This window comes from Acanthopagrus latus, chromosome 22, assembly GCF_904848185.1.
Source record: "Acanthopagrus latus isolate v.2019 chromosome 22, fAcaLat1.1, whole genome shotgun sequence".
NCBI classification, from domain to species: Eukaryota; Metazoa; Chordata; class Actinopteri; order Spariformes; family Sparidae; genus Acanthopagrus; species Acanthopagrus latus.
Genome location: NC_051060.1, coordinates 17,332,962 through 17,354,801, shown reverse-complemented (window position 1 = coordinate 17,354,801; position 21,840 = coordinate 17,332,962). Strand labels below are relative to the sequence as shown.

Genomic DNA, 21,840 nt, shown 5'->3' with positions numbered 1-21,840 from the left:
ACAGATGTGCTTCAAAGAACAGGCATTATTGTATGTTGCACATGTCATGATATTTATTTATAGCCATTGATTTTCATGCTACAATTTCATATTTCATAATAATGGTTACAAACAATACCAAAACCGCTGACTGTTTAGAGTCCATCTTAACACATATCTGACAATCCACTGTCCTCGTCAGTGTGGTCTCATAATATTAAGTGAGATATGAACTCTACGTATAAAAAAAAGACTTGAAAAGTTTACTGGACCTTTTGGTTTTGTCATTTTTTTTTAACATTTTCAGTCAGGTTACATTTGATAGGGTTAAAAGAGTAAACATTTACTTGTGTTTTGATTCGCTTTACCTGATTGTTTCCATTCTCTCTGTGGTAAAGACTATTGTACTTATCACAAGATACATTTTGTATTTACAAAGATTCTGAGCAGACAATGACTCAAAATAACTCACCAATCACACATAAAAACGCGCGTCAATGTCTGAAATGACGGCATCTTCAAAATGATGCCAAAGGACCATCATCAGTCTCAGTATACACACTATGTAGGTTTGTATACACTTTTTCCCGAGTTGTACACGTACAGTGATTTTTTTTTTTTGTAGCATATTTAAACCTGGCAACACACATTTGACTCCAAACTCCACCACAGCTGTGCGAAAATGTTATTCCTAACTGAGAGAACGTTTACAGGCCACTAGGGGGCCACTGGCTTGGCTAAATTGGCTCTGACCCTGGCTTGGTCGACAGCGTCCAACATGTTCTTGCTGTCCATAGCCAGAGTGTGTGCTGCAGCCAGCATCTGTTTCTTACACTCCTCCTTCAAAGAAGTGATGGCGTTCTGCTGGGCTAGCCGCATCTTGCTGATCAGCTCCGCCATGTCGTTGTTCAGCAGCTTCTGGGTGCCCTCGATCTGCGGGGAACGATAAACAAACATGGGTGGAAGGACACATTTTCATGGATGACATGTCACAGGAGGAAAAGCACAAGTGTAAATAATGAAATGAAGGACGACTGAATTCTGTTTAGCTGCTCTAGTGGCAGTTTCAGGGTCTTAGTATTGTTTATGATGACTCACTGTCGTACTATAATGACTTACTGGGACACTTGAATACAACCAGTAGGTGATTTGTAACAAATTAGAAGTGTCTGCAGTGTAATCTAAATTCATAGACATGGACACTGTCTTTGTGACACTTGTACACATTTTGGTTGAAATTGCTTCAACCAGATTTTCCATCATCGATTGTTTTTAACATAAAATGTCAAAAATGCTCATCCCAATTTCCTGTCGTTCAAGCTGTTTGTTTGTCCAACAAACCATCCAAAACCCAGAATTTTCATTTAATATCAAAAATGACAAAGAAAAGCAGCCAATCCCCACATTTAAAGAAACGATTCGGTGATTAAGTCAGTTAATTCTCTTTTGATTGACTAATCGATTAATCAACTGATTGTTGCAGCTCTGCTGTTAGCTGATCATGTTAAAACCTATATGATCATTTTGCTGACCCTGTGTGTGGATATCCTGCCTCCATGCCCTTCCTTTTTCAAAATACCACATGTAGCCCACTGTCTGGACTGGTAGCTGCACGGCTAACAACAGCTACATTTAGCAGTAGTTAGTGGTTACTCTGGTGTTATGCTGCCCCCTATTTTTTGGGAGGTCAATTTCTTACATATTGCACCTTTAAGTAAATAATAAATGCATCCAATTAAACATTTATCTGTAGCCCTTTTGATAAATTGATAAATATGACTGTAAAAACTGTTCTAGTATGCAAGCTACAGATTCTGGCTGTCCTCACCCACAATAGTACACATGAAATGATCACTTCCTCTTTGCTTTGTTTGTGTTTGAGGGGAAGTTCAGTCACTTTTTGGTTCAAGGACAGCAACAGCATGGGGGAGGGGGTGGAAATCAATAGAGACAGTGAGCAAGAAGATAAGAAAACACAACAAACAAGCTGCAGACAATATACTGTACCTCCGTCCTGACAGACTCGTGTAAAGTGGGCAGTATGTCATCCACGCTGCGGATCAGGTCTCGTAAAGCCATCCCAACGGACTGTGGGCCCAGATCAATGGGGGAGGATTAATCAGTTGCAAGACTCGACGTGTTTGGTGTAACTAACAATTCATGAACATTGAGGTCCGAGTGAAAAACAGATTTGTCTCGGCGCACCTGGACGAGGGTGATGTACTGTTCCGACTGCAGCTCGGTGACGTCATTCTTGAGCTGGACAACGACTTTGACCAGGCCCATGACGGACTGGTACACTTTGTCGTCTGAGCGGTCCAGCTCAGCGGTGGGCGCGGGCTGAAGGAGGGAGAACAATGTCTTTTTTAATAATGGAAAATCCTCATTACTTTACACAAAGGACCACTGGATACTATTTAAACTGCAGTGAGGCGTCGGCGCCCTTTCAACTACAGGGTAATTTAACTTCTTCGAGGTGACGGGCTTCATTATAACTTCTCCTTTTTTTATCTTAAAATCAAAGCTAATATAATTAAATGGTCTGAAAAGACATTACAATAAAAAAAAAAAAAGAAGAGATATAATTACGTGTGCTGTGAGCCGCGGGGGCTTCTCCGGAACTGCTGAGAGAGAGAGAGAAAGAGAGAGAGAGAGAGAAAAGACAGACAGCGTTGAGAGGGAGGAATAATCATGCTCTGAATTAAAAATGTGCATTTGTGGATTTTCTTTAAGCACTCACCATGCTCGCTGTCAGCTTCAGGGGACTGAAAAGAATAAGAGATAGATCTTATGAGCACCAGAGAACACAAACAGGCTGTGTGTACTGTCACTGTCGAGATATTCAACAGCTCACAAACACTGTAGACAACAATGCACAAAGGTAGAGTGAAAGTAAAACCTCTGCTTGTTTTCATTCACACTGCTGAATATCCCCAAATAAGGAGTGTCGACCAATGTGCCTCTTGTACTTTGGTTGATTGGTGGTGTCCTATATTTCCCATCATGCCGGTGATATCCCCGATGAAGTTTTTGCATTTCGCTGACAGATATACGACTTCAGTTATGATTGTAGTGATTTACTGCAAGTGCTTCAGCTGATAAATCTGTGATCACTGGAGGAGGATGGAAAACATGTATTTTTATGGGCCCTTTGTCTGTTATTTTATTAATGAAATGTTTATTTAGGGGCAGAAATGGAACACGATAGATTACAGGGCGTATAATCAACTGAACATGAGAACAGCAAAGGGGGCAAATCGTCTTCCAAAGAGTCGGCCATGTTGCACCACCATGTTTCAACCGTGGATGTATAATGAGAACTGGATACGGTGTTAGAGACTGGGCCATATCCATGAGACGAGGGGTGTTTAGTTGGTTGCAACAACACCGCAAGACACCACTAAAACCTACAAACTGGACATTGCACTTTCCCTGATTTTTAATTTTATCCATAAGGCATACTGCTGCTGCAAAAGTTTTACAAAGCAGAAAAATAGGTTTAAAGCACTAATGATATCACACAAACATCATGGTGATTTCGTTTGGTCACCATGTTACGGGCCCAGAATTTTAGAGTTGAACCTTCCTTTAATCTGACTCTTAAAATCACTGCTTCTATGTGTGGACACTTACCGCTGGGTTGGAATGGTCCTCCGGTCCCATGGGGTCCTGCAAAAGAACAGGTAAGTTCATTTTATAGGATATGGACGTGGACCCCTTCTTTGGAACTGTTATGATTGGAACATTCAATTTAAGACTAGCGGGGCGTCGGGAGTGAACGAGCGGGTCGATACTGTCAAAGGACGCCTCGTTCAGCGTCGCCTCCAGGGCCACATTGAATTCAGAGGGACACAGAGACACAGAGAGGGTTTTGAAAAAGGTTAATGACGCTCTGCTTCCCACCAGGAGTCTCTCCTCCTTCGCCAGCCACTTTTTATCCTCCATCATCTGCTCCTTCTGCTGGCGGAGAGTGTCCTGCATATGCTGCCGCTCCCTCTGCCACAGGCGCTGGGCGTCCTCCTTGCTGTTGGCTTCCACTCGGACAAACTCGCCCTCCTGGTGTCGCAGAGGCATTCAAGGAGAAAGACAGGTTAACGTGGCAGAAAGTCTGAATGCATTCTTCAGTGTTCTGGGTTTTCTGAAAATTTAACACGTGACACACAGCGGAGTGTTTCTTACCCCCATGCTTCGGCGTCGAGGGGACCTGACCGGCAACGTGAGGGTGTTCATGGAGTCGACAGGGGACTGATATTCACACGGGCTGGCCAGGTCAGGCGAGCTGGCACACAACGCCTCGTTCAGCTGCACATAAACACACAAATAGAACGGAATATGAAAAGTGAAGCCTGCAGTCTTGGACGAAACATATTCAGAGGTTACCCCGGCTTCACTACTGTACCTGAATGTGCAGCCCGATACTGAGCGTGTTCCCAAAGCGCCCCGGTTTCATTCTTGAAGGCTGCAGTAAACATATTGAAGAGATGTATCAAAACACGCACAAACACATCTTAATAAAGTTTCGGCCGATGGGATTCCCACCTTGGGAGGAGGCTCGCTAAAGTTGAACTTGGGGTCGAAGAATTTGGTGGAGCGCGCTCTGTCCCTCTCTCGCTCCACTTCCTGCTCCTTCTCCATCTTGTGGACATCGCTGGGAGATGAGACAACAAGCTACGTCATGTCTCGGTAAGACAGATATAAACATTTTAAATGGACGGACTGACTTCATCGCACCGTTGGTCTTCAATAATCATTCCCCCAACTTTTTTTTTTTTTTTTTTAAAGTTTAAAAGCAAACATCATCCTACTGAACTTGATAAGATAGTTGGACTAACACATGTTCAGAGCATTTCAGAGTCCTTGCAAAGACAGCAATGAAACGAGGCCTTTATCTTGACTCATTAAATCTCCAGGTAAAGTATCTCTGACATCTGTCATCTTTTCTGTTGTTACGACCGTGTATTTAGCTTTTTATTTGGTAGTCTGTCCAATGAGACATTTCTGCAAACCAATCATCCTACCTGACATCATCCGCCATACTGTTGGAGGTACTAACCAACGCATAAGGAGGTGCCTTTTGAATGTGCAAAGAGGATACGGAGTTGAGATTCATCTATTTCCTGTGGTACATATGTCGATATGTCCTTGGATCACATTCTTGTGCTCCAGCCAAGTGCTCTAGCGATTTATAAACAACAGCTGAATCTTGTCAGACTCAAGTGTTGTCTAGACAGAGTGCCCAATTGCTGCAGGCCTCTTCTCTCGGGCACTTTTTCATTGCCCAGGAATTCAAAAGGTACACATTCTGAGCACTCGTCTTCATTATTCACTTGATGACGGTTCTCGCAGGTCCCTGCAACACAGCACTTAACCGTAGTTATGCACCAACGCAAAGGAAACATCGCAGAGTGATCCTGAAAGAGTAAAGCTCCCTTCATTTTTTTTTTTGTTATTTACCTGATCTTGACCACCAGCTCGGTGAAGTTGGGTCTCTCCCTGGGGTCGTAGGACCAGCAGCGGGTCATGAGTGAGTAGAGGGCAGGAGGGCAGTTGTCTGGTTTGGGCAGCCTGATTCCCTGCTCCAGTTGGTTGATCACGTCTCTGTTCTCGAGCCAGAAAAACGGCTGCTGCCCGCAGCTCATTATCTCCCACATGCACACGGCTATTGAAGAAACACAGACAAAAGGAGAAGCGTCGAGGATGAGTACAAGTCTGTGCGCCTGCTGCCCTCTGGAACCTCGCACGTGGTGTTTTGTTGAAGTTGAAGGTTTAACAATCCACCTTCCGTCGCCATGTGTTAGCGAGTGTGCTTCTGTGTCACGTGCTCCTAAACAAACATCTCCATCAACGAAACCTCTTTGCGCTGAGGAGTCGCGTCGCATGTAAGAGTATCACAAGCTCACCAAACATCCAGACGTCGCTGGCTGAGGTGAAGCGTCGGAAGTTGATGGATTCTGGTGCCATCCACTTGATCGGCAACCGAGTAACAGACGCTGTAGAGAAAAAGGGGAGACATCTCAGTTTTGAATGGCCACTGAAGTATTTAATGTTCCCCCTTGTCTATCTATTCTGACAAGGATATGTGTGAAATACGAATCCAGCATGTTTACGTCTCCAACCTTTGTAATATTCTTCATCCTCGATGTATCTCGATAGGCCGAAGTCTCCGAGCTTCACGCAGTCTGGACTGGCAACTAACACGTTCCGAACCGCAATGTCTCTGCGACGAAACACAAACGAGACAGAACAGTTTACGCACGAACAGGTGAAGATGACAAAAGCGTATCATCAGCTGATAACACGCAGGAGTCTTAATATGAACCTCGCTGATTGACCTGAATTGGCCTCTCGATTTACTGTGCCGCTGCCATGACTGCGGCGGAATATAAATCAAAAAAGAATGTTTGCATTTTCCACACAGGCAGAAACTCATTTCCTCTGCTGTGTTCTTTCTTCACGGAAGATTGGATCCACAAGCTGCTGCTTCGCTGCCTGAAACCTGTTGATAACACTCTGCAGAAAACATTCACCCCACATCAACGTTTCTGTAATTTGGGTGTAAATATTTATATGTTTAAAGAAAAAAGAAACAAAAAGTTTGACCCAGCTTTACATTCAGATGCTGTTTCAGCCTTTTGTTAGGGATGCACAATATTACATTTTATTTATTTATTTTTTTGCAGATCTGCAGATATTTTCCAACTCATTTCTGGCTGGTTGCCCACAGCGATATATGCACGTTTGTTTTTCGTAACTGCAGAAAACATCAAGTCTTTCCCAGTCCTGGATTAACATATTATAATGCCGACTTCTATCATAATGGCCCACAGGCAGGTGCAGACACCCAACGCTTTTTCAAAACATACACATTCACCGGAAAAACATCAGGTATGAATAATTAAAGCTCATCTTTCATTTGATTCATTTGTAAGCTTTTATTGCTGACGGCATGTCATCAGTATTGTGAATCCCCAGCCATTGTTTTTCCGTATTTTTCTGGCTACATCTAACGTTGAGACTGTCCTTTTTCTTCTCTTGTGACTTACCACTGCACTCTAAATCACAAGAAATGATGTCAAGAAACACACTGAGCCCGTAAATCAGCCTGATGGGCCCAGAACATTACAGGTTGTGCCCCTTTGTTAGGACCCAATTTATCCGAGACCTTACTCCTCTAGGTTCCGCACAGACAGACTGTACAAACACTAACACTTCGTACACAAAATCAGCTCAGGGTAGCTGGTCATGGTGACTCAGTGGTTCTGTCGAAGAGACAAAAGTTGTGTCACGCTCTGAACGCGGGGCTTCAGTTTTCTGTGAAATGTTTTAGGGAACTGTTTTAGATACACTGGAATCAGTCAGCATGTTTCTTAGAAGACAATGAACTCACAACTTTCACTATTCACAAATGTCAAGCCCTCAGTTAAACTGAAATGACGTGTTACATACAGCCGTGACTATTGTTGCATCAGTTTTTGAAGACATTTTAAAGGGTAGCTCCACCAATTTTTATGCATAAAAATGTGTATACAGGTCCGGGGGGGGCGGGGGCGGGGGGACACGACTGCGTATGTGAAAAACTGTGTTACTTGGTTGCATTTTGGGTAATGTGGGCGCCATGTTTTGAAAAGGGGTCCACCGGCCACAAACAAATGATTAAAGTCCATACAGTTCCAGATCACTTCCAATCATTCTTCACCCTTTACAAAATCTGGTGCCTACATTACTGTCACATCACTGGAGCCAATTTATCAGATTACACGCAACTTCCTCTAAGCCACAAAAGGCTTTATGCTTCATCTAGTGCAGGGGTCACCAACCTTTTTAAAACTGAGAGCTACTTCATGGGTACTGAGTCATACGAAGGGCTACCAGTTTGATACACTCTTCTGAAATAACAAATTTGCTCAGTTTGCCTTTAGTTATATATGATTATTAATGATTAATGATACTCATCTATGTGAAGACACTGATCACGTTAATGATTTCTCACAATAATTATCAACAATGACTTAACAAGGTGGGAAACAGATAATATCAATATTCAGTTTTCAGTTTTAGAACAGGCCTGAGGGCTACTCATGAGGTCCTTGGGGGCTACCTGGTGCCCGCGGGCACCGTGATGGTGACCCCTGATCTAGTGGTACTCTCCAAGACCTGTGAACACACTTGGTGGCGCTACCCTTTAATGTGCATATGCTTTGTGTTATCAGTTTTCCCTGTAATAAAAAAATCTCACAGACTCTCCCTGGATACAACAACACAAGCCGGCTCACCTGTGCACCATGTTGACCCCTTCGAGGTAGACAAGAGCTTTGCAGATCTGCAGGCTGAACAGCACCAGAGTTGTGTTTGTCAGTTTGCTCTGGTTCTGTGTCAGGTAGTTCCCCAGCTGCGAAAACATCAAGCGAGACAGGAGTTCACTTAAAGGGCCTCCGCCACACTTCAGTGCACGAGGCTACCAGCTGCGACACGTTCACACAGCGTGATCGATGACATTAGGACTGGCACTGACCTCCCCGTACTGATAGAGCTCCATGACGATCCACACGGGATCGTCCTCGATGATCCCAATCAGCTTGACGATGTGCTGGTGATCGAGGTTCTTCATGATCACTGGCGAAACGTGACAAAGTTCACAACGTTACCATCAGAGTTATTCATATGACGGCTGTTTCATTGTTTTCTGCACGTGTCTGATCACCTGCTTCACTCATGAACTTCTCCATCACGTCAGGTGAGCAGTCTTTGCAGGTCTTCACCGCCACATTAACTCTGCCGCCATTCTGTCCAGTCAACAGCCGAAAAAGACATTTTAACAGAAAGTCGTGCAAGCGAGCATACGGCACATAGAATAACTGTGAAATCAGTGGACAGAAATAAATCTGCAACTCATCTGACCATTGATTCAAGCAATAGCACCAAACATTTTTGGGTTACAGCTTCTCGGTGGCAGTTCTATGTGGCAGTAAACCGTAACTCTTTAGGGTTCTGGTCAGTTGGTTGGACAAAACAAGTGATCTGAAGACCTTGACATGGGACCAAGTTAAACCACATGCTTTATTCAGCAAGTTATTTAAAATATGCAATATGTAGGAATTGGACACCTTGCGAATTCACACACCAAACAAACAGGGGCAGTGCATATTTCAAGAGACACCGCTAGCTTCAGCTGCTGTTCGCTAGTTAGCTCAGTTAGCAGCGCTGCTCGCGGTCCAGCCTGGGAGCTCGGAGCAGCAGGCTGGTGTTGGTCTTGTTTACACCGCTAGCACAGGAGCTTCGGCAGAGGCTAGCTGGTTAGCATGCTAATGTTAGCAGATATCTCTTCATCTCGATAATGTTATTGCTGTTGTGATATTCTCAATTTTAGTGGTCCCTAAGTGTGACCACTGGAAGCATTTAGACTTGAACAATCTTCTTGAATTTCTCTTATCTGTATTATAATTTATAGATAGATTTATAAACATATATTCATATATAATAATTACTTTGACTAGGAAGATACACTTACATTTTTTTTGTAAATTCCTTCGTAGACTTCCCCGAAAAAGCCCTCACCGAGGATTCGTCCCAGCTCAATGTCACTTCGGTCGATCCCGTACTTAACAACTACAGAACGAGAATCAGAAGATGAAATTTGAGAGCGAGTTCCCTCAGTTATTATTCTTGCGGAAGACATGAATGCAAACTTTCAACAAACCTGATCTTGGCCTTTCATCCAGAATCTCACAATAGATATCCGACCCTAAAAATACAAGAGAAAGAGTTTGTTTTCTTAATCATAACCCCGTAGCTTCTTTTAAGAACATGTTATGTGTTGCTTTATACGTGGAGGTTGTGTAAAAGTAAGAACGGCGTCTGCTCACCAACGCTGTGTCTGACCGTGTCTCTGTCTCTGCTGCTCCAGAAAAGACACAACGAGAGAAAAGCCCTCATCATAAATTCTCAAATTATGGCTCCTCAGAGCGCCAACGGGATGATTCACCGAAGCGGACTTTCTCATCAATAACTTTAAATTCTCGTTTCATATTACAACCAAAGAGGGGATGAGTACAGTGTGGACTCAGCACTCTGCACTGATGCTCTGAGAGGTCACAAATCACTCAGAGCTGCACAACGGCCAAAATCCACTCACCTTGTGGGGATCTCAGGGAGGGCAGTCCGTGAGTTGGCATCTAGAGAATGACATAAATCAGTACTTGTAATTCAGACTTCGTTAAAACAGCTTCCCACGGGTTTTACTGCTTATACTCATGCTGTTTATTGTAAGCTTTAACCACAGCCATGTTGAGAAAACAAACGAGGAAGTGGCTGCGCCTTACCAACCTTTGTCTGGTCTGTAGATTACACTGTCGTCTGTGTCGTTCTCCATCCGACAGTACCCATCAATCAGGTCCATCATGTTCTCCGCCATGGGGACCGTCGCCACATTGATCGATAGGCGCTATCAGAAATGGAACAACAGTGTGAGCACGAGTGCCGGCTCTAATCTCCTGTGCAAACACTCTCTGTTGCAAATACACTACTGTATTCCAATGATGTGCAGTGTGCAAATGTAATTGTTCAACAGTGTTGCTGCGACGCTTACTTGTCTGGCCCCCTCCACGTCCATGTTAAGGAGAGCCTTGCCGTCGCTCTGAGACAAACACTGTACCCTCTTGATCTGTTTGAAGTCGGCTAGAAACACAGGCTGAGGCACAAGACAGAGCCGTAAGTTTGATTACGTCTGACAAGCTGCATCAGACGTGCTGTATAATGATGCAGGATTCACTCAAAGCAAGAGAAGTGGAGCAGATTCTTTGCATGACACGTCTGGAATTGAAAAATCAGTTCACAATAATGGATAATGATGACAATAACGGTTAGGTAAGAATATTAAATCCCTCTCATGTCTGTACGATATCTGTGAAGCAGTCGGTTAGCCTAGCTTAGCATAAAAAACTGGAACAGTAACAACGTCTGCCTGCCAGCGCCTCTAAAGCTCACTACGTTGTTTTTGTTGCCTATAGTTTGTTTCACCTTTACAAAAAACTAAAGTCTACGAATCTAAAAATGATGGTTGTATGTTGGGTCACTTGGGATTCCATCATGCCTACCGCTGAATTCTTCTGTGTGCGTTGGCGAATTCCCCTCCCACCGATGACCAGCTCCACCGACAGACTCCAACCTTGCTGTTGACAAGTGAGAAGGGTTAAAAACGGTTTCGTAAAAAAAAAAAAAAAAAAAAAAAAAATCCATGTGAGCAGCGGCGGAATAAGTTCTGGGTCACCGTGTCGATACTCACCACGAGCTCGCAGGGGAAAACCTCCTCGTCGTAACTGTTGAAGTCTTTGAGGGTCTCAAAAAACCTGACCATGCAGTCGTCCTCCTTCAGTGTCGCGTACTGCTGAAACGTTTGCTGGATCAACTTCCGTAGCTGCCGTGACTGAAACACAATCAAATGTTGTGAGTGGTAAAACACGTGTGTGGCTGTCTAGGCGTTAAGAACTGAAGTCATAGCTTACCTTCATGCTGTCAATGAGCTGTCGAGGAAAGAAAAGGTTCAGGCCCACTTCTTTTCTTCATTTACAAAGCAAAAAGTCAGGGGAAACAAATTTAAACCATGCCAGATCAAAACACCACATCCTACAAGTCAACTTTTATTGAGGAGAACGTAAATCAAGCTGCTCCAACAGATGAAATGAAATGAAAAACAGAAACTCACTCTAGCAGCTCAAAGTTGGACTTCTTCTCTAGACCTTTTGCGTTCATGTCTTTGTAGAACCTCCTGTTAAAGAGAGAAAAAAGAAAGAAAATGAATCAACAGCGCTGGACCAGAATGAGAGGACAGAGGAGGAGGAACATGGCGACTCACCTGATCTCCAAACAGCCGAGCTGCAGCGCCATCCCATCACTGACCTTACTGGCGTGATACTGCATGTAATCATTGCGCACCTGAAGTCGGAAAAGGCGAACATAAACTACGTTAACACTGGACTAAATACATTTGTATAAGTATTATTTTGCCTTTCTGCAGAATCAAATGATCTCCAGCAGCCAGCTAGCAAACATGCTGCGTCCACACACAGTAATGATTATCATTACTGTAATAATAGATTATCATTTGTAGATTTGAAACAAAAAGGAGTAAATGAAAAAAGTCAGCAAAATACTGGATAATCTAGTACTATTATATAAGAACAATACTTCATAATGTTGAATATCCATCTTCAAAAATATAAAATTCTTTATGAGCCAAAAAGTTACCTGTTGGTAAAAATACACTAAGGTAGATCTGTCGTCTTTGAATTTTTCCAGGAAGTTGACGGGAACGTATCGGATACGAAGGTCGTACCTGCGGAAACACCAAGCAAGTTTATCAAATGTCAGCCTTTAAAGGAGACCTGCTCATTGTTTTCATTTGTTTCCTTTCCTTCAGTGTTTCACAGAAGTTCTTATGCATGTAAAAGATCTTCAAAGTTGAAAAAGGTCAAAGTCTGCACCAACAGACCTTCGAGGTGCTCCTTAAACGCCTCGTCAGTACTCTTGCCTTTAATTGACTTTGTGACACCATGTCGCACATTTGCATAATTAATGCTTATTTAGATTTAGCACAGCTGCTCTGTTGTTGTTAGAATTGCTGGCTCAGGCATGTGTGAGCTGACCAGTCAGAGGACACTGGGTATTCAGGATGGGGGGCCTTAAAGAGACAGGAGGTAAAACAGGGTAAAATGCTTCTGCGCTGGACAGTCTGAGAAAACTGATGTAGTTTTTGAGCATCAAAGCATGTAAATATATTCTTGTCATAATTCTTGAAGCTAATGAGCACACTATGTCTCCTTTAACATGCTCAGCAGATCACATTCAAACACTCTACAAGATAAAACCAGATACGAACATCTGAAAACAATCTTTACCTCCATTCAGCTTCCACATGATGGCTCTCGTAGCGTTGCTCCACCTCTCCGACTGTCAGGTCTGGATGCAGCCAGTGAAGCTCTTCTGACTTCAGGTGCGTCAGCAGGAGACCGTAGCATCCTGCGTGTTGGATGTTTGGCCCCAGTCGACCGCTGATCAGAATCGAACGAATAATGGCCTGAAGGAGACAGGAGAGTGAGCGACTTCGAAACTTTAATCACAAACTTTTAGCCCAGCATTTATTGCACTTTTCTGGATATACTTGCTTCTTCTTTAGCACTGGAGATAACAAGTTAAAGTTTTATTTTTGGCTGTTGCTGCACACTCAGAGAGGGAATAAGAGTGGTTGTGTGTTGCTCAAGAATTTATCATCTTTCCTGGATGCTAAGGATGCCAAATTAAACACATCTCTGGCTCAAATACAAAACACCACCTTCGAATCCGTAGTCTCTTTATCACAGCCTTCTGACACATCACCACCCTCCCCCCCCCAAATTTTTTAAAGATGACTCTCACCCTAATTTGCCAGGAGCTGTCACATTTCACCAGCTTGAAGTTCTTGCCCAAGTTGTTGTTGGTGCAGAAGCACACTTTGAGGATCTTGACGGACCCTTCGTCCCCGGTGAAGTTCAGTTCGGAGGACTCTATCCTACTTTCTCTTGGACTGGGCACCTTCCAGCCCAGGGTGTCTCCGGACATCACCTCATACATCGTCACGGTTGTGTCGGCACCATCATATCCAAATCATCCTTCAGACAGACAGAGCGGAAGAAAGACTCTAATTAAGATTTTAAAATGAGTAGTGAAGCCTCAGCGGTCCACGTCTTGATCCTTAGCTGGTAATCTTGAACCCTAAATAAGGAAAAATTAGAAAAATGAAAGAGGACAGTCTGTTTTATATAATGAAGTTCAGGTTTTAAGGATTGTGGCCTATAAGGAAGTGTCAACAGTGTCTTTAACACAACAGTACACACTGTTCTGTGACTCGTCTCGTGGTAGTACTAAAATCACACCGGGCTTCACATCGATGGCTCTGATCTCGTGCCATGCGGTGTCTGACTCACACCCTTTGACTCGCAGATCCGTCGATTACATTCTTTCCTAACCGTGATTTCAAGTGAGGGCCTGTGTGATTCATGAAGCAGAAAAACTGTGACAGTGCGCAGACTTGTATCATCTGTGCCGAGAAAGCTCAACAAACTATAGCAGGACATTTGGTTCCTGTCCCTGAGTGCATATGCAACTTAAAATTCCTTACATGCCCGCTGAAAAAAAAGAAAAAAAAAAAAGGGAAAATGTGGAAAAGGAATCTTCCTGTCCACAGCCTGACGGGGATGACAAAATGTCCAAACAACACTGTGATATATTTGTAACCGAACGACTAGTGAATAGCTGAGAGATGACTAACCGACCCGTGCAGTAGCTCCTCTGATCTGAGCCGTTATGCAACTCCTGTTGATTCATCCTCAAGACAACAATCTGAGGTGAGAAAACTCCAAAAGTAGCGGGAAAGCAGCTTTTCTGTTCTCTCAAAAGCAGAGAATTCACATTTTGGGAAAATCCTCCGAACCTTTTCACACAGCGCGCTTCCAAAAAGTTAGATGAAGAGACTGATAGCATGTCTGCCCTGTGAAACAGTCTTAATCTCATACTGATGCCTCTGAATGACTTACGTGAGCAAACCAGACCAGCAGCAAGAGTAACGAGAGATTTGTACATAGTGATTCTTAATGCAAAACAACTGGCTTATGTACCTCGTTGTTGCTTATTGTTAGAAAATAGCATTAACATGGAACATTGATAGCTTTAATCAAAATTACCATTAGGTACAGATCACACAGACTTGGTGCTCCTGGTACGGCCACTTTTTTAAAACGCCTCGGAAAAAGCATCACTTTGGACAAAACAGTGTGGAGCGCTACCGCTTTTGTCCAAAGGAGGCGCCAGAATCAACACAACATTTAAGTTCGTTGTAGCTGCTTTAAGCTGGAGCCGTGTTTAGCTTAGTATAGCTTAGCTTAAAGACTTGAAACATGAGGAAACAAGCAATCCTGGCTCCGTGCCAACAAAAAAAAAAATCTGCCAGCATTTAAATCTGAATATGTTATAAATAGCTTCAATCTTGTTAAGTAAAAAAGAAAGATAACAGTAATGTTGCCAGTTAGTAGTTTCTGGTGAGTGTGTAGCAGATTATTTTCACCTCAGGTCGACTTTTTCCTGAAGTTGCCACAAGGTCACTTTCACACCCCTGGTTTTGAGGTACAGCTCCTTCCTGTCACACGACACTAAAAATATCGCTGCTAAATGTTTGACACCTCTTTCGCACGACTTTATCCTTCCCTGTGCGACAACTACTTATTTATTGATCTATTCATTCACCCAGTCACTGCACTTTAACTGTTAACTTATCTATTCCTTTTTGCACAACCGCTGTTTATTTAGGTCTTTCCTCTGCCTAGAAGCTATTTCTCTGTGGATATATAATTATTTTCATGATCAATTAATAGTTTTTGTTGTGTTCTTTTTAGACTATCACTCTAGCGAACTATTACCTTTAAAGGTGTGAGAGGGTGAATTGGTCACCTCAACCCAGCTTTAAATCTAACACACCCACATGTGAGTGAGTGAGTGAGTGGCATCAATTTTTCTCATCTACCTCTCGGGAAAATGTATATCCCAAAATGGCAAACTGTCCCTTTAACAATATAAATACCTCACCCCGGCAGCAGTGGGTCCTGCTCCGACCACTTCGCCCTAAGCAAACACAGCGATGGTTACTGGAGATGGTAGAAAAAAAAACTTCAGCAGCAGCTGCAACCACGGCCACAGAATGCTCAAGAGGAAACACTCAAGTGAAATCTTATCGCTGTGTTAAAAAAACAACAACAACAAAAAAAACAACAACTGAGAACTTGCATGCACTTTGAACAAACTTTTAGGTTACATCTGACATTGAGAGGGGCAGCTACCCCACTGATGCATCAAAATAAAAAAAGATCAGCATAAAAAAGTTCATCCGGAGCCGCTCTCACCTTAAGAACCCTGACATAAGTCCATCTCACCCCCTCACATTAATACTCTGGCCTGACAATCAAACATCTAAGGGCGTGTTGACTCAGTAAACACAGCCGGAGTAGGCTAACTACTTCCAAAACAACCTTGACAACACACCTCGCTCCGAGTTAGAGAGTCTGCCGGTTACCCACCTTACAACGGCGTCCGTCAGAGAAGTGCCCTTTGGCTGTCACAACGTGTTTCCCTCACAAACGAAGCACCACGCTGCGAGTCTGCTGTGAGGGAGCTGAGCTGCGTTGAGTTTTTCTTTTTTTTTTTTTTTTCTCTCAGGGCTTTTTCTGCCGCCACTGGACGAGGGTTGTGTTTTGTTTAGCCTGAGGCCATGAATTCCCCAGCAGGGCCTTGTGGGTGTGTTTGTGTGTGTGTGTGTAGAGAGAGAGAGAGAAAGGGAAAGAGAGAGAGAGAGAGAAGATGAGTGTGCAGCACGGCCGGCATGTTGCACCATCACCTGGGTGTGGGAGGCCTGAAGACAGGGGGGGATTGAGGAGGTGAAGTTTAAGAGTACTTCTAAGATAAGAAGACATCCACAGGATTACAGTGCGTGTGGAGGTGTGGATACACACAAACATTCTCCTGTGGAGGAAGTGATGAGTAAACCCAGTGACATATATTCATGGCAGATTGCAACATGTGCTCGGATCACATTATGAAACCAAAATATTTGCATGCACCGTGTCTCTAAGAAGAATGATGGAAGACAGAGAAAGACGGTGGCTTATGTAACGCAAATTTATATACAGGTGAGGTATTGTTGAGGAAAAAAAGTCCTGTAGTGGTTGTGGCGCAGCTCTGAACACTGCAGAATGACCTCCATGCTCCTTCAGGTAACAAGAGAGTGAGACTTGATTTTAGGTTTTTAACGCTCAAACACTAAAACACAGAACAATGGGGCACAGAAGGACAGAGCCTGGGTAAAAATGCGGCTGTGTAGCAAAACTAAAATCAACTCTTTTTTTTTTTTTGTGTCAGACATTTTGACTTGTGACAAGCAGGAAAATATGGCGGCAACTGTCCCCCTAAGTGTCCTTCTAATACCTAATAAAGTCCTGAAAAAATGGCATCTGTGCTCTAACCTGATCGAAAATGTAACAAAACCAAATGAGGTGAGAACTTTGTCAATGAAAAAAGAAAGAAAAATGTTGTGATTGATATTGGAAATTCATTTTTACTGATGATCTGAACGTTCAAGCCTGATGATGTATTAATTGGGATGGATAATGTAATCATGTAAACAAAAAAAACTTTCAGGTAAATGTCTGCTTTGCAAGTTGGCCTACGTGAAGTGACTGAAAATGTAATAAATCCCCTGGAACTGGCTCTCCTGACTGAAATACAGGCATCAATGTTTATTTTATTGATCACACCTCTGCTTTTTCCTGCATTGACATGTCAGGACGTCTTCCGGGAAACGATTCATTACCACAAAAACGCGTCATAATGTGTCAGCAGACTCACTCACGCACTGAATAAGCGTAACCTGTCATTACCTAAAATTGCCACCAAACCAGAGTAGTGTAAGAGATGTATCAATCAGCCAAATGACATCAAGTTTATCGGTGACAATTCGGTAAAATTAATCAACCGTCTTGAGTCATTCTCCTCACAAAAGTGCCAAACATTTCCTTGATCCTTCTTCTTTACTGCTATTTAATCACTCCTGCGTGACTGAGATCTCACAGGTGATTAGAAGATCTCACCTTGGAATCGTGATGGACACATGGCAGAACAAACAGTTACCGAAAATTGATCAAACTTTTATGAAAAAAACAATCATAGCTATCCCAACCTATCCCAACATTGAATGCCCGGTCAGAGTCAATTTCATATCATCCATATTATAATGGATGTTAGAGCTTCCTTTACGCAGCATTTAACAATAAAGACAACAAGTTTGAGTTTGCTAAATATATATACAAAAAAACATGTTTATACATCTTAAAGAAGTCCAAAGTGTCTCAAACAATCGCCCAGGCTTGAACAAAAGCGACACTTTCTAAGCTCGCTATGTTGTTGTCGTCTCTTTCTAACACAGTCATGCTGGCACACGAGTTGTTATGGTAACTGTAAGTGATCCCGGGGGGAGATTTTTATCGCAAACGGAGAAACCAAGGTGGAGCGAGCGAACTCCTCCGGCGCTCAGCCACAACAAACGCCGCAGCGGGACGATAAATAGGAGTGTTCAGCACCCAGAAATCTCGTCTGGATTAGGAGTTATTTCTGTCATTCTTCCTCTTCTGAGCCGAGCGCAGTTAGAAATGTCTGTTATCGACTGGGGAGATGTCTGGAGGTGAATGACAGAGACCGACTCCGGGTTGACAGATGAGAACAAAACTCCCCAGAGAGATGAAACACACTTCAACAAGGCCGCACTTGAGAGAAAGAGGAGACGAGCTAGAAAGAATAGAGACGTTTGGCAATACAGAAAGTCATAGAGAAAGAAGTCTCACCACACGCAGCTGGGGAAGTGCCTGCAAAAATGTTAACCACACTACAAGCTCTTGGTTAGAGGCTGTTTTTTTTTTTCTTGGTCATCATGTGGGCTGAGCTCTTTGCAGGAAACTGACTTTTTTCTCGTAATATCATATCATCACTTCCTGCACAGTTTAACATGAATGATGGACAGTTTGATAAATGTGTCAACTAACTGCGTCACCAGTAAATAAATAAATAAGTCCATTCAGAAAGTTCCTACTCGAGCTACACTGACAGATCTGCCAGGGAGGATTAGTCGATTGATGAGTGACGAATACTTGATGACTGACATTCGGAGAAAAGGAGGTGGGGATCGAAACCTTCAGCCGTGCGATCAGTGGACGACCTGCTCGCTACATTACAAATCCTTACTGCAGTGAAGGCGGGCGGTTGGTTAAATTTAGACATGAGGAGTGACGATAGGTCAAGGCCAGGGTAATATGTCATGGTAAGCCAATCAGAGGCAGTGGTGAGTCGCATCTACGCCACCGTAGGAATTACACATTTGCCAGCTGCTCAATAATCAACTGACCGTTTAAATATTTGTAAAAGCAAAAGTGTCAAACGCCCCGCAATTGTTTAATGAGGGATTTCCTCTATTCTTGTGCGGTTTAAGTGAACATATGTAGGTTTTGGCTCGTCGGTCATCTAAAACAAGCATACAACCATAAAATGTTCCTGGAATTAGTGCAATATGCACTTTCTTCACTATTTTCCAGCATTTTAAATGGGCTCTATGTTACAGTTTAATTGAGATTATAAATGACACATAAAGTGCTTACATCAATGACTGTACCTGCAGCCCTTAATATGTCGCCTGATTAGTAACAACAATTTGCAGCGCGGAGATGGCGACAAAGGTCTGAGGTCAATTAGAAGCCTGTCGTTTGTCTACAAGAAAGCACTGACGCTATCGGACATTTCACGACTATAATTATCTGTATCTGAGAGTCCTCATCAGAAGAACAACTATTTAGTCCGACTTTTAAAGCAGCTTATTACGACCCATGTTGATTAGTCTCCTTCGGCGGGCGACCTCTAGTGGCTGTAGCAATTATTACAGCAGTGAAAAAAGAGGTCTGGCGAAGCAGTTAAAGAGCATGAAAGTCAGCATGAAGAGAAAGTTTGGGACGGATGGCGGAGTCAAACGAGCGCAGGGATTTCACCCAGGAGGCCGCAGTGTTATGTTACGTACATAACTGTAGTAACAGCGGTACGACCGTTTCATTACTCACACAGTTATCTTAACACAAGCCACACTGTGTTCCTAAACCTAACCAGGTAGTTTTTCTTGCCTAAACCCGACAAAACTGCAGGCACACGACAAAAGTCCAATACACCTGTCGCTGGTTTCGTGGTCGTTTTGGGAGTGACCGACCATCCACCTGCTCCGTCGTTGAGATATGAGGACTTGCTGCTATCTGCCTTACATAAAAATCCAGTAACGATCGAGCCACAGTTTCCCTACACAGGTACAACCTCTGGCTGTCAAAGCAAACTGCTCAGTGGTGCAATGGAAGACACACTTGTCTTCGCAAGAATCTGTCATGACACGCAGCGCTGACTGTGTTATAACCCATTCCACTGAGAGGTGTCAACACATGCTGATTGTGGGTAACAGCAACACAGGGAAAACTCGTATCTTACTTTTACGAGACTGTATTTTTTTGTCCCTCAAAGGTTATCCGAGAAGATTAGGTTTAGGAGATAAAAGATCTTTGCTTGCATAACCAGGTGAATCAGCTGGAAATCCGGGCAATCACTGAATAAATCAGCCACGTCTCATAAAAGCTGTGAGGTGGGAAACTGCAGGAGTTAACTGAGGAGCCTCTTTTCCTGGTTTCCAACAGAAGGCGGGCCCTGCGGTCTGAGCGGCGCTGTGCTGAGAGGGGGGTCTGCGTATCGCAACGTCATGACCCCGGGCACTGGAATGTGGCTGGCCCGCTGCTCCACCTGCACAGACATGCTGTGATAATGGAACAACTCCTCTCTCTCTCTCTGTCTGTCTCTCTGTGAGGGGAAAAAATGGATGTTTGCGCTTCACATTGATCGCCTTGAAAAACACACACACACACACACACACACACACGCACACACACACACATCCAAGCATTGTAAAGCAGGGTGTCACATTCTGCATGGTCCTGGCAAGGACAAACAAATCTCATTTTTTAAAACAAGGAAAACACATGTTTTAAGAGCAGGGTGAACACAACATGCACCTTTGACGTGAGAAAATGCAGCTCTGATCTGTTTATAACCTCTAAAAAAAATGTGGGCCCTTGTGAGTGGGACTGGCTTCATCCGGCTCCACCTGAGCAGAATTCAGGTGGGGAAGTCGCCCTGCTGAAAAAAAAAAAAAAAACAACACACATATATCTGTTCATCTGGTGATCATCTTACCTGATTCTGATCGAATTCCTTCCCCCAAAGAACCGACAAAAAACCCCCCAGCTGGACACAAAGCGGTATTCCTCCCGGGGAGCTCGGGGCCTGACAGCTCGCGTCTCGCTCTCTCGCAGCTGGCCACTCCCTCACCTGTGCAGCGGTGCAGTCAGGTGGGCCCACTTCCTCATGTCACGAGTCTCCAGGAGGAGAAAAAAAAAAAAAACAAGAAAACATGGCGGACTGCACTCTGTGAAGTTAAAGTTCAAGTCACAACGCTTTAAAACAACACACGTATGTCTGTGTGTGTGTGTGTGTGTGTGTGTGTGTGTGTGTGTGTGTGTGTGTGTGTGTGTGTGTCTTCTCTCGTCAGACGCACGGAGGGTTATGAAATGATATGGCAAAAGCTTTTCTGGTTGCAAAACAATCCTCCCAGAGAGAACTCTTGTGTAACTTAAGTTCTTCAGCCGAAATACGACTTTAACACAATGAGAGCTTATTGTGGTTCACTGCCTGGCACTTTCGTTTTAGCTTTGCCCCTCCATCTGTACCTTTACACGCACAATTTCTTTCTATTTTCAGTCATTTATGACCATAATGGCTGTTATACTGGTGTAATCACACCGCCTGGACGGCAGATGGCGCTGCAAGCTAAACAATGATAACATTAATAATCAAAATAAATAAACTTCCAAGCCCTGTCTCTCTCTCTTTTAACTGCGAGCTGTTATGTAGCGCTACAATTGAAAGAGTGCATGAAAAAATAAGCCCAGATAATCAGTAATATGTTCTTAATTCTTTATTCTGAGAATAGTAATCCCTGCATAAGAAAGTCTACGCTGACCAGCGATTGAGCAAAAAACTGCAAACATTAAGACAAATAAATACTAAAGAAAGAAAGACAAGAAAGTAGTAGGCTACAAACAGAATGTAAATTACTATCTTTAAAATCATCCCTCCCTGCGTCACAGACCAGGAAATGTCTATTTCAAATCAATAGATAAACGTTCCTATCACTTCTACATCTGCCAGAAA

The 21,840-nt window shown here is 43.4% G+C and overlaps 1 protein-coding gene across 7 annotated transcripts; it reads right to left on the bottom strand.

The window, feature by feature from the left end:
• Window positions 1-28: 28 nt before the first annotated feature.
• Window positions 29-21,081, bottom strand: ptk2bb (protein tyrosine kinase 2 beta, b). Of its 7 annotated transcripts, none has more exons than XM_037087208.1 (30): window positions 20,824-21,081; window positions 13,390-13,622; window positions 12,873-13,051; window positions 12,223-12,310; window positions 11,831-11,910; window positions 11,681-11,743; window positions 11,481-11,535; window positions 11,261-11,401; window positions 11,073-11,147; window positions 10,565-10,666; window positions 10,303-10,420; window positions 10,112-10,151; window positions 9,843-9,874; window positions 9,677-9,721; window positions 9,488-9,585; window positions 8,681-8,762; window positions 8,492-8,592; window positions 8,253-8,368; window positions 6,096-6,196; window positions 5,880-5,969; window positions 5,434-5,638; window positions 4,519-4,627; window positions 4,379-4,438; window positions 4,159-4,281; window positions 3,613-4,035; window positions 2,720-2,744; window positions 2,569-2,603; window positions 2,185-2,319; window positions 1,987-2,067; window positions 29-912 (listed from the first exon to the last, which is right to left on the bottom strand). In XM_037087208.1, the coding sequence occupies exons 2-30, from the start codon at window positions 13,582-13,584 to the stop codon at window positions 697-699; spliced, it is 3,213 nt and encodes a 1,070-aa protein (XP_036943103.1). In that variant the 5' UTR covers window positions 13,585-13,622; window positions 20,824-21,081; the 3' UTR covers window positions 29-696. The 7 variants fall into 7 exon arrangements, with proteins under 7 accessions (XP_036943103.1, XP_036943104.1, XP_036943106.1 ...); XM_037087209.1 differs by lacking the exon at window positions 20,824-21,081 and adding an exon at window positions 16,080-16,221; XM_037087211.1 differs by lacking the exon at window positions 20,824-21,081 and having other exon boundaries at window positions 3,613-3,648; window positions 3,883-4,035; window positions 13,390-13,584.
• Between the last annotated feature and the right edge of the window lie 759 nt (window positions 21,082-21,840).

Excerpts from the sequence above, each read along its gene's own strand:
- ptk2bb (XM_037087208.1), bottom strand. The coding sequence starts at position 13,584 with ATGTATGAGGTGATGTCCGGAGACACCCTGGGCTGGAAGGTGCCCAGT. Across the intron at positions 10,667-11,072 it reads GCACACAGAAGAATTCAGCG|CCTGTGTTTCTAGCCGACTT; the intron begins GTAGGCATGATG and ends CTTGTGCCTCAG. Across the intron at positions 2,745-3,612 it reads AGGACCATTCCAACCCAGCG|TCCCCTGAAGCTGACAGCGA; the intron begins GTAAGTGTCCAC and ends TATTCTTTTCAG.